At 51.2% G+C, this 12,548-nt stretch overlaps 1 protein-coding gene across 1 annotated transcript; it reads left to right on the top strand.

The window, feature by feature from the left end:
* The first annotated feature begins 1,574 nt into the window (after positions 1–1,574).
* Positions 1,575–11,724, top strand: LOC100898744 (uncharacterized). The gene is made up of 4 exons (XM_003742101.2): positions 1,575–1,773; positions 10,825–11,060; positions 11,407–11,595; positions 11,677–11,724. Exons 2-4 carry the CDS (start codon positions 10,881–10,883, stop codon positions 11,722–11,724), a joined length of 417 nt encoding a protein of 138 aa, XP_003742149.2. The 5' UTR covers positions 1,575–1,773; positions 10,825–10,880.
* The last annotated feature ends 824 nt before the right edge of the window (positions 11,725–12,548 follow it).

Raw genomic sequence — 12,548 nt, 5'->3', positions numbered from 1 at the left:
ACTTCTGTAATGCCACCACGTACGCACAGTTTTACGACCAGCGTTCGATGATTATGCTATCGTATTGAGGGAAGACGCGACTATTCCCACCGTCCCTACTTTTTCTGCTATCAGGCTCCTCCACGTAACCTGTGTGTCGTCGTCGAATAAACCTTGTTCAGTAAGGAAGTTCTGACGATCATATGTAGGACAAACAGCGGACTCATCCGTTTCTGGGATGGACCCCTCGAGATACAAGCTGCGCGGAAAACATCAATCGCAGCGAGCAGAGGGAGAAGAGTCTTATGTCGAAGAGAAGAAGTCTTCATCTTCGGATCGATGCGGATAAGGAGATGGAAGGGAAAATCAGAAGTACAAATGTCTACGGTTGTTTTTTCCGTCTTAAGCGTCCATCGAGCAGAGCATCTTCGAAGACATCAATGTTGCCGCGTCCGGTTGACCCACTGCCCAATCCGAGATTGATATAATTTTGAACACGTTTCCCTAAGTTTCTTCCCGATTTCGCGCTTCTGGACGGCTATCACTGCTCTAAGCTTGTCCAAGTCGTTCCATAAATTTTATCCGAAACATCGCTGCCGGATCGCCTCATCTTTCCCCGTGAGTCGTACAACTGAAAAATATCGACGAAACTTTCGACCGAACGATGAGGGGCTTCAGGAGAGCTTCCGAGGGAAGGATCTCGACTACCGTGGATCCGAACCCTCCGAGACCCAGGGTCAGTTCGTGAATCGCGGTTCGAGTGCGGCTATTGAACTGGTTCTGCTCGTGTTCGCGGACGATTATTATCGGGAGCTATTCATCCTCTTCGCGTGATTCAAGCTTGGAAGCGGCGATTCTTCCCTCGTCGTGGATGAGCAGAGCGAGCGCATCCATTCGACGCGACTAAAAATCGACTTGAGCTTTCGACTTCTCCACCGTGCGCATGATGATAATAATCATTATCACCAGCATCGTCGTGCGGCAAGTTTCGTTTTCTGTGGCATTTGGTAACGGCGGCATTTGCCGTCGACAGTACCTTTCGCGGTGCTTACGGTAGTGGTCGCGGTGGTAAGGGACTTTTGGGAAAGATAGCGAACGAGCGAGCGAGCGAATCCCCACACCCGAGTAACGGTGAAGCCCGGCAGCTTCATTCAGCGATAGACGCTCGGTGTGAACGGTGTCACGTGTGCGCGCGCGCCAGCCAACAAGCGAGCGAGCTTGCCCGCTCAACAACTGTGCCAAGTGCTTGTCGAAACAACAAGACGACCCGCTGCCGGTCGATTGATCGGCGCACGGTGCGAGACTTTCTGAAAGGCTTCAAGATTCTAATTAAAATGGATAATCCGGAGCCACCTCCCCGTCAGAAGCGGGGCCGGCGTTCGTCTTTGACTCCTCACCAGGAGTCCAGCGTATCGTCCCCGAACGAAAAACACACCCAGGAGCTAGTGAACGGTATCGCGGAACTGCTCCAAGTTCCGTCGAGACCCAGGCGGCTCTCTAGGAGAGCGTCGAACCCCATGGTGCTCGCCGGAGGCAGTATGGCCCTCCCATCGGAGCAGCATCGAGCGCCTATACCTCAGATGCCGTTGAGCAAGTGCCTAAAGGATAGTTCTTCATCGTTTTCATCGTCACCTCGTGAAATAAATAGTGCCATTCCTTCGAACATCAGCAGCAGCAACAGCAACAACAACAAGGTGGAAAAACACGTGAAATTCGTTCCTGAAGCTAAAAAAACGGATTCTCTGTCAAAAAATAGCTCATCACGCCTTTCCCGGTCATCGGACAAGAGATGCGGTGAGTTCAGGAAGTGTTTGCTCGTTCCTCCTTCAATGGAATTTCATCGACCACGGAGCCGTTAACGGATTTTCGGTTCATCGTCGTGAAAGAATCTGCGGCCGACAGCCTCAAAAGAAAACTGCTGCCAAAAGTCGATCTTTTGGCCAAAGGTCCGAATAGTTCTGGTGCCGTATCCGCGTTCATCGGAGAACCTCTTTTTCATTTCCGCTATTTTCATTCCTTATTATATGATTGCCTTTGACCTGTTCAAGAGTCATGAGGAGATGCCTCTTTTTTGCATTCGACTCTCTCCTCAGACCCAATGAATTTGGACCGCAGTGTGGCTGAGGAGATTCAGGCACCCTCGAAATGTCGAATTATTCCGTCTGCTTTGTGGGTACCGCTCTGCGCTTCAGGAGCAATTATTGGATTCCTACGCATTCCGAGCTTACACCAAGGAACTCCGAGACGGGACCGGAAGCCGTCAATGAGCTCCCCCCACCACACGATAGACCTGCACGAACGTTTCCGAGAACTTTGCAGGGATCTGAGAGATATGACCCTCACGAAGATCCCACGGCGAATTTTTCGTTGTCTCACGAAGACGACTCGCGTTCCAGCGCCCGATTGCTCCAGATTACGAACAACGGGAAAATCGATGCGTCGTACGACGATCGAACGAGTCTTCAACGAGCGAAGTCGTCGTGGGGCAATGCTCGTTTTCGTCGTGATAAAAAAAGTGAAAGACCGCTCGGCAATGCGCTATCGCTCGTGTCCCGGCAGATTGGCTCGCCGGTCCGCCGGAATTTTTCTCCGCTTGGTGCTTGTTAATAACAACTTTCACTTTCGTCTCCTTCTCCCGACTCTTTGGCGTTGTCATCGTCATCCTGTTTGACGATACGTCGTTACTGCCGATATTCCGCAGTTATCTCCAGAGGCATTTATCTTGGTTGCCTGTTCCGAATGTCAAAAATTCGCCTTCGAAGCCACATTCTCTCTGATTTCAGTACAGAAAATTATCGATTTCCCGCCCCTGATAGAGTGAAACGTGAAACGACCGAGATTCCAGAGAGCTTCGTGTTCGAAAGATTGAGTTTTTGACTTACTCACTCTCAAGCCGTGCCGTGAAAGATTGCGTACGGGACGTGGATGAAAGGTGCGGAGGGAGGGAGCGAGCAATCATTCTGGGAGTAGGTGCGAAATCGGACACAGGTCCTCAGGTTGCAAGAGACGAATCTAAAACCACCACTCCTGTCATGAAGCGTCTGTGATTCCGATCGACCCCTCGTTCAGCGGCCGGGTAGGAAAATCGAAACGGTCACCTGATCCCAAGTAGCCGTTAGGGAAGTGCAGATCCTTCCGTGAACACCTCCAGGAGTCAGCTGGCGCTTGAATCCATGCGCCTTAATGGTCGTAGAATCGCTTGACCATGTTTGTGCGACAGCGTTTATTGCGGGGCCAGCTGCGTGATTCGGAAAGTGTTGAATCGAGCATCTGAAAAGCACCGTTTGGCGTACGCCGCACGGATTAAGCGATTTGTTGTCGGTGTTTGTAATGGATTCGTCCTGATGACAAAACTCAGAGCGATGTCGCCCCAGACTCGTTCTGACGGCGGACCCTTTCCTTGGTGTGCTTCTGCGTCCGAGGAGATTTTTCCCTCGTTCCGGCGATGCCTGATCACGTTTCGGATTCGAGGTCGCGAATCATCCTCCTCCTTCATGTTCATCCTCCTCCTCCAGAAATTTTCCTCGGGATCCACGTTTTCCAAATAATTGGTTAGACGCTGAGAGAAAGGGGAGAGAATTTCGGGATCCGAGAGGAGACCTCCGATTTCCCCGATTTTTCCGGAGTAGAGCGGAAGATTCAGAGAACGATGATTCTTTCCGTGGAGGAATGCTTGAAGTGTATGATAGAATGAAGAAAATGCCATTCAATGATATGCTGAATGCGAGTTCGGAGAGGCAGCTCCGACTCCTGCGTCCACCAGCATCAGCACGGCTCGGTACAAAAATGAGTCGATGAAGTTGCCGACGTCTTAGGTGTTTTCGACTTCTCCCATTTTTTGCATCGCTCTAAGCCGTAAAGTTTTTTCCTGCGGCGGCCTGTCGAGAGAAGCTGAGTGTCACAAATGCCCCCCTCCTCGGGAACATGTCACACTTCTTGGCATATCGAAGCGTGCCGGAAGGAGATGGGAATTCATTGAAGGTGGAGCGTGAGCACTTGAGAGACAATATTTCCCCCGTCCCCTAAGGAGGGAAGCGTCTGAACGCTTGAGGAAGAAACATTTGAATCGAATCGCTTCTCGGAGCGCTAGCTCACGGTGATGAACACTGGTCCGCTTCTTCGTCACCCATTCATTGTTAGCCTGACGGTGGCACAGCGGAATCCCGTCGTTGATCGGTGATTCTAGCTGGTCGTGCGGAGCTCGTTCGCACGAATCTCCCAAATGGCTCTTGTATCGAAATTTTTCGGATAAGTGACCATCGGTCTTTCTAGCTGCGACGAGAATCGCCCAAACCACTGTGGGGGCCTACGATGCTGAAGCTTTGTTTTGTCGTGGAATCAGTGGATCCTCTCCCTCAATAGAATAAAGCACTGTTGTTTATGAGCAGGTCGCTGAACCTTTCGGTGGGAGGAGAGGAAGGAGATTGAATCCGAAGTCAAACGGGGGGACCCTCAGCTCAGCCGAGGGTCCCCCGTCGGACTCGATCGGTTAGACAGGGACGCTCCAGAAAGTACCTACTTCCAAAACTGACGACGTTTCTGTTGTCCCTAGACGCCAACAACCAAATCAAGAGCTCAAACTCGAGGTTCATTCGCAATGATTGGGGGGAGGGTGGAGACATCGGCTATCAAAGCGAAATATTCGACAGGAATCCTTTTGGACATGGCTTGTGGAGTGACCGGATCGGTGATTTGATTGATCGGCGGAAGAGGGAACCGCTGAGCATATTGATTGGCATACGATTGAAGAGATAGACACAGATGTGTGGGCCGTCTTCGCGAGAAACCGAAGATGGACCAAGTAATAGATGGTTAGATGAATCGCGCCGACGGTGGACTATGCAGTCGACGGCATCGTGGTGCATTCATTGCGCCGCGGCTCTGGTAAACGGCAAAACGGCCAACAGGAAGTTTCTTCTCTTCGTAAATGAGTGTCAGTTCAGTGGCTGGCTGGCTGCTTTCTTGCTTTAGCCGCCGCTTGCTTGCCCGGCTGACTAGCTCGCTCATTCGTTCGTCGGCTGGTCGGCCATCGGCGGACCGCGGCGCCGAAGCCGCGAAACTTTCGCACAAGAGTTCCTACGTGTTCCTCTCATCTCGTGACGTCAATTATACAAATGACGAACGTATCCTACAACCCGTTCGGACGACCCGTTGCGAGAAGAAGGATCTGGCCTAGCTCACTCAATCAAAAAGAACCCCTTGGCATCGATATCCATCAGGATCCGATGACTGCTTATCCGCAAAAAGCATTTGGATTTACTCGGCACCACTAAGCATGAATATTAGCCCGCTCTCCGAGTCCTCACAAATTATCCTTCAGAGGCCCTGGTCGAAGTCCTGGTGGAATGGGGGAAAACTACCCGCTGAGCCCAACAGGCGTTCCGAGATACATCTCGTACATGATTCCTCTCGTCTCAGCTACGACAAGGCCAGAAAATACGAAGCCTACCAGGGCTAAAATCCTGTGCTCCTACTCGGAGGAGATACTGGCTCCGAGGCGCAGGCGAGCGCGGTTGTCGCCGGATGTGAAGTCGAAGCCCAGAAATGCTCCGGTTGCGAAGCAGAAATTATTCAACAATAATAATGACAAGGCAATTCACCACAGACGACGCGTTCCGCTCGCAAGCGACACGACGCACGGCCGAATGTCTGGCGTTGAAGCGAATGTTTGGCTGAGCGATTGAGGCGATCTGTTGACGTTTTCTGAAGTAACGCACGCGGCACGTTTCGGCGCCAGGAAGGGACCGATGATGAAGTTGGAGTACTAGTTCGGAACGACAAAATCAAGCCGATGAATACGAGCCCGCCGTTGACAGCGATGAAGAAGGAAACACTTCACAACGGGAAGATGAACCAGAAAAGGATAAAGTTTCCATTGTGAGTTTGGATTCTTCCCGTAACCCTGCTCGGCGTGCCTCACGAAAGAATTTGAGCACTATGCTTCCAGTTCGATTCGCGCTCGCGGAACTCCTCGCTTTCGATCAGGAAGCGAGGTTTCCAGTTCACCGGCGTCGAGCTACGCCTGCGACGCTATCCCTTTGCCCGACCCGTATTCATCTTTCCCAGAAATAGTTCACCATCTCGCATGATCTTCTGCCGATTCATGAAATTTCAAAATGAGACAGAATTCGGTCCGTAGGCCCAGGTGAGAGGGATCTCAAATCTTCATTAGCCGCAGGAAGTTTCCCGGGGGCAACTTCCGTTTCCTAATTGATCGGCTCCCGTGTACATTGAATCAAAATACCCAGAATCCGCACGAGAGTTTTCCAACTTCCGACTCCGCGTGTACCTTACCCGTGGTTCACTACGCGCTGTTTGAAGATCTGATTGACTCACTAGAGCGTCAAGCGATGACCACACACCTTGTTATGCATTCTTTGAAGTTTGAATGCTGTGATTAGCTAGCTCGTCCCCGTAGCGCCGTCACTGTTTCTAGCGTATGACGTCGACCGGCGGGGACGATGACGCCCAGGAACCAATTACGCCGTACCGTGGGTGGCTTCTCACAGCGCGACAACACAGGTTCCGCTGGAGCCTCGTCCGCACAATTAACGCGTGGACCATAGGATCATTATCTCCCTTTATACTTTCTTTTTTCAACTTATTGCCGCATTCTCACTGTCCCGCTTTGGAGGAAATAGTAACCCAGGCGTCGCAGCGTCGCAGACGACCAGGAACGGCGCTAAACTGACTTAGCCCGGTAGTTTTTTGGTAGTAAAATAGTTTGAAAAGGAGGGTAGTTAAACGACGCGGCTCCAAAGCATCCATGGGAACCTCGGCCTCCGCGGACCCCTCTGGAAACAACACGGTTCAGCTGGACAATCCAAAGTTTTGTTTACTCAAGCGTCGTTCGGGAACTGATTATTATCTTTGGATGACTGTCCTTCCGACTCACGATTGAATTAGATTCTCTTAGTTTTCCCCAGGGAATCCGATTAGTCTCTATAAACTTCATTCTCACTGGGTGCATCTCCCCTGAGACACGGGGGAAAGTCTCCCTCCGCGAAATTCCTTCTCAAGGCATCGGATTGTATCCCAGCGGAAGTCGATTCCAATATAGAATTCTCGAGGGGTCAATCGGTAGATAATGGGTCGCCAGGCCTTATCGATTATTATCAAGGGCATGGATCGTCTGCTCCAACCTTTGGGTCAAGAAGCCACATCGTGAGGTCCTAAGCAGAAGCACTAGGAGCGCTTCATTTGTATTTCAAGTCTATTCGAATCCATGTATCGCCCGCGCTCGCTGCGACTGCAGACTCCAGCTTCGCTTACAGTGAATTCATGGGGTCGTCTCCCAGAGCGCCCTTGTTAGCGCGGTCGAATTAGAGCTTCGCGCGGTGTATGTCTGTGTTCTGAACTAAGGCGTTCATCCTTTGGCTTCCGATTTTGCAACCTCGACAATAGAGTGCTAACTGGCTGCACGTGGTGAAGAATTTTGCAGAACGGAGGCTTGCTGATAGATCGAGTCCTTGTTGACTTTTCTTTTCTGGAGTTTCCCAAGGGAACGATCAGACCACCGCCGCCGGTAGGGGACAGTGGTCCCTCGCGGGGGTTCGGATCGGGGTAGGTTCGCGTGTCGGAGCTCCGGGGCGACTCGGTGCGTCCGGCCCCGGCCGGGGTTCTCGCTTAGGGCCTCGTCAGGGTGCAAACAGAGTCAGTCGAAAAGCCCCCCGGGTGTCCTCTCTTCTGGAGAATCGCGAGCGGTGTTCATGATTTGAAGGGATGATTATTATTCGTTTAAACGATCATCTAGGGCTCCGACTCCTTGGAGGGCAAAGTCGAGAGAAAGAAGAAATAAGTCGGCACCGAGAATCCAAAGGGAGAAAGGAGTCGGCGCTCCTATATCCTTAGAGGGAGATTGCTCCTGTCCCTGTGAACTTCGAGTAAGAAACTTCAATGTACTCAGGTTGCGCACAGCGGTCGCCCCGAGTCATAATAAGACGAAGCGTCCGTTAGGTGACTGCAGTGTTTGTCACGTCCGCTGCGCTGAGCCGCGCTGTTACAGATCGATTAGTGGACATTCCCGTTTCTTCATTCCCCGCAAGAGTACGTAAGTCGCTTTCGGAATTAGCCGAAGATAAATAACGCTATTGCTTGTTCAGTCGGTCGGTCGGTCGGTCGATTGGGTGGACGGTCACTACGATGGTCGGTCGGTCAGGCAGCCAGCTGCTTGTTTCCTCATTGATAATGCTCTGGGCTATGGGGCAAGTACATACTGCGGCTCCACTGACCTTTCTTCGCGAGCATTGGCGACGATGACAGCGATAGCCGAATCGACGTCAAGCGACAGATCGGCGAAGTGCCAAAGAAATTATCGTGGCAACAGCGATATGGAATATCTCGGATTGCTGCGAACATCTGATCGCTCCTTATTCCTGCGCCGCGCGGCCAGGCTACCGGAGCCGGTATGCCACAGCATCAAATCGCGAATGTCGCATAAGCTGTCAAAGGCCGTGAGCTGCGCGAGGAATTATCGCGCGTTTCAAAAAGCCGTGCCGCTCGTATGGCCATCATTAAACTCAAATGCCCATTACGCAAATTAAACGATTCAGCTGGAACCTTCGATTGTGAAGTTGTCGACAAACTTCTCAAAATCGAATCGCTCCCACCTGATCCGGGTCGAAGCGAGTCGGGTAGAAGTCAGAAAATCGTTCATTCGAACGAATCATATCAGGCACCCATCGACGCGATTAAAGCTATCCACAGAAATGCGAGTTCCGTGCGGACGGATCGGCGAGAGAACACGGTCGGACGCGTAGTCAGTCATATATATATGTCGGATCGTGATTCTATGACGCAAGTGATCTAAGAATGGTCGAGAAACAAAAGATAAAGTCCGTCAAGAACATGAGCGGAGCCAACAGCTCCGGGTGGAGATCGGGTCGAATGGGTGCATCATAGGGGTTTCGACAGACGGTTTTGTTTAACCGGTCGAGCATCTAGATGTGACCGACCGACTGGCTGTCGCGTCTTCCAGTCAACTGTCGGACCGACCGAGAGTGAAAAGGATTCGGGATGACCAAACGAAATGAATGGCTGAGTGAATGAAAGGATGACGGGGATGAGCGAAAGGGATGGCTCGATTGAAATGTTGGAGAATCAAACAAATGCGACACAGCGTCTCCTCCTTGTTTGCTTCGTGCTGCCGCAGCTCTTGCTGTTGTTGGTCACTTGGCTGGTCAGGCAAATCATCGCGGCTTTTGTCTTTCGTTGTCGAAGGAGGCGCTCACTTCGGCAACACGGCATCTTCGGTGTCGGCGATACATTTAAAGTTTACATTGTGTCCCGTCGACGGCCGTCGTCGCCACCGAACGAAGAAGTCTCGGCAGACTCGCGACACAGGTAGAGTCGAGTCATCATCCTTGATCATTTTTGCCACTGTCCGAATGTTCGTTGTTTCTATCTGCTTCTCTATCGCTTTGACTACCACGCGATATTTGAATGTCTGGAATCGCCGGCGGAAGTCTTACGGCTACGACTACTCCTCATCCCCCTACGTGGACAGGAGCCCGCATGGAAGAAAGTTGACAGAGCAGTTGACGTTGACGTCGAAGATGTCACTAGTTCAAACCTGTCGGCTTTTAAGAAGACCTACACGCACGCACACACCCGGACGGACTAAAAAACCTGTTTCGGGACGATCTGACAGCTCTTCAAAAGGAAGTTACTTCTCGAACTACTTCAACTTGTCCCTTGTACAGATGATGGGAATAATTGCGGGACAAATTTCCGCGCGCGAAAGTGAAACTTCGTCCCGTTTGTGACTTTACGCCGTCGGTCGTGTCTTCCTCGACAGGTCCGCCGTCGGTGTGTCACGTAGAGTGATGCTAATTTTTTATTTCCCCCGAAATTCATATTTTCTTGCCACGAGCAGAATCACAAGAGACATTACTCGCTAACAAATGTCTCTGAACACTCGGTCGCTACGATTCCGACCAGCGAGTTTCGTTGTAGCTCGGATGTGAAGCTCGTTCTAAAAATGCCAGCTGTGACTTCCTACCCACGAGAGGCGGGAAGCATCGAATTCATGCGATGTGCGGAACGGAACATCGCATAAAATGTCGAGATACCTCATTCTCATTAGCACTGAATTTCCGAGAACTACGTCGAGTGGAGTACAGATTCCGCGGAGCCTTGAGGACTCGGAAGAATCATCTTGTGAGGGGATGTGGAGCTCTCACATGCGGACGATCCGAGGTGCTCAATCTGTTTTTCCGGCAATCGCTCCCAATGGAATCCAAGTTCGTTGGTAGATTTCGTTCGAGGAGAACGAGCGGGTTCCTCTCTGGCTCGCACCTGGAAGGAGAAAACCACGCACAAAAAATAGCGTGATTACGGCACATCGTCGAGTGTCATCAGCACGAGCCTGCTATTCAGCTGGGTGCTGACTAGTTAACGATTTGGCTTGAGGGGGAAGAATACGTCGGCCCTTACGCTCACGCACAGGCTTTTTCCTCTGTTGAAGAGCGAACCAGTCACGGTTAGCGTCGTTCGACTGTGTAAACATTCAAGCACAAAAAGAGAGGATTTAGCCTTAAGAACAGACTTGGGTAAATCTCACCAAAAAACAGTTCAGCGAGTCAGCCCTGCCTAAGCAGGTTCACTCACGAAGCTCGGTCGAGGCAATGTTTCGAATCCCGAAGTTCCGCCAAGGGTCACTGTTTTCAGCGATAGGACGTCCGGCTGACTTTCCGTCATGTGACAAGAATTTCCTCGCCGCATTCTAGCGATGGAGTTACGAAAATTACAGCTCGTTGCCGCTGTACGGGACAAGTCGTGATTCGTCGTATGTTTCCGGATAATCCCATTGCGTACCTAATGTTTTTATCCGTTTCTAATTTGCAGAACATCGTCGATCCTTGAGCGTTCCGGCTTCCGTTCGGCTCCGGAGACCTCTGCACATGATGCAGGTGCCACCTCCACCGATGGGACCACCTCCAAGCGCGCACACTTATATGATACCTCCGCCAATCGAGAGTCTTCTGTGCAGTTCAGCTGCACCGCTTTCCTTGCCGTACTGGCTCCAGCCTCCTGGATGCAGGAGTACCGTAACCAAAAGTCAAAACCGGATCTATCAACCGGTGAGTTCCTATACAACAATCGAATAATGTTTTTCCCTCGAGGCGAGTCCCGAGGGAATGTTTGCTCTCTTCCTCCCTCCCCTTGAGATCCCGGATCAGCTTTGCGGTGCATGTCCTACGCAATGTTTCGTTCACATCGCTCTGAGGGTCAGAGAAACGAAGTGCTGAAAGGCCGATGAGAAAATCACAGAAAAGAATCTTCGAAAACGTAGCATACGCGCACGACAACCGACGCGTTTATCGCGGAAGTCCAGTAGATCGGGGACCGCTCGGTTGATTCGTTGCTGAGCGCACGCACTTATGACAAGTGACCGAGCTTTGTAGCGAATGTCATTCGTATCCGCAGGCAAAGTTGTCCAGCCCTGCTAAATCGCAAGGATCGACGCGACAACTCCGGCCAGTGATCAAGACTGGTTTCAACATCGCTACAGGAGGCGGAGGAGGTTCGCTGTCTTCGGGATCAGGCCCTGATTCCGGATCGGACTCGGAAGTGTCCTCCCAGCCTAGGAACTCGCCGCCATCTGCTCCGAAAAAGGTGAGCGAGCAAGTAAAGGTTGCTGCGAGCTTTCTCCTTCACCGTCCCCTTCTCTCGTCCTAAGTTGAGAATTTTTTCAAGGTTGTGACGTTCAACTACTTGACGCAAGTACAACTCGTCGACATCTAGTGGAATGGTGAATTAGTGAATTTCGAGCTGCCCTGCGCACGCGCACATAACTGTATTATAATTTCGATGGATATGAAGACATGACTGCTGCCGAGTCATGCGAGTCTGGCGATCGTACTCTGGATCACCGACCGAAGTTGCCTCAGGCTGAGCTCATCGGATGATTTCCTCCGTGGACGCAGGGAAGAGCCAGGAGCAGAAAATGGCGGATACTTGGCGGAGAGCGCCACGACAGGTTGTTGGAGCATTTCTCGTTGCTGTTCTGTATATAGAGAGTATATCAACGATTGCCCGGGACGTTCTTGGCTGGAGACCAATAAACGCTCAGGCTGCCGCATGTTTACCGAAATCCTGGCTTTTTCCTTAAGATAGCTGATGTGGATTTCCCTTATATCGTTCCTATCGTACCTAACCTAACCTACCACGCTGCGAACCTTAAGCCAAGTCTTCTGAGGGTCTCCCTTATTCTCCCTGAGATGAGTGATTAGATCGCTCCTCATTTCACTTGTTTGCCGGCAAGAAGCACCTACGAAAAAGTGGTCGCATGTTCGAGAGAAGATCGAGAACAAATCCAACTGCCGTCAAGGGCCACTGACATCCAGCTGTTCAATCTATTCAGAGGACTCGATAAGGCTCGGGAATGTCACAGATTCCTCCTAGGAATGGTCGTAAATCCCTCGGACCATGAATGACAAGCGGTGGAAAGGTGGAGCTCTTGTGACCTCAACCGTGACAAAAGTGAGAAAGTAGTTTCCTTCCATCGGTCTCACGATTCTCTACAATGCGTGGTGCTGATTCTTTTTTTAAAACAGTGTCGCGTCTTC

The sequence above is a fragment of the Galendromus occidentalis genome, unplaced genomic scaffold (assembly GCF_000255335.2).
Source record: "Galendromus occidentalis unplaced genomic scaffold, Mocc_1.1 scf7180000077284, whole genome shotgun sequence".
In the NCBI taxonomy this organism is placed as follows: Eukaryota; Metazoa; Arthropoda; class Arachnida; order Mesostigmata; family Phytoseiidae; genus Galendromus; species Galendromus occidentalis.
Note: the sequence above shows the minus strand (reverse complement) of the source record. Positions and strands in the feature narration are given on the sequence as shown.

What these genes read in the sequence shown, in the direction of transcription:
- LOC100898744 (XM_003742101.2), top strand. Translation starts at nt 10,881, where the DNA reads ATGATGCAGGTGCCACCTCCACCGATGGGACCACCTCCAAGCGCGCAC. An exon ending in AAAACCGGATCTATCAACCG is followed by an intron (nt 11,061 to 11,406) that starts GTGAGTTCCTAT and finishes TCGTATCCGCAG; the next exon opens with GCAAAGTTGTCCAGCCCTGC. An exon ending in CGCCATCTGCTCCGAAAAAG is followed by an intron (nt 11,596 to 11,676) that starts GTGAGCGAGCAA and finishes AATTTTTTCAAG; the next exon opens with GTTGTGACGTTCAACTACTT.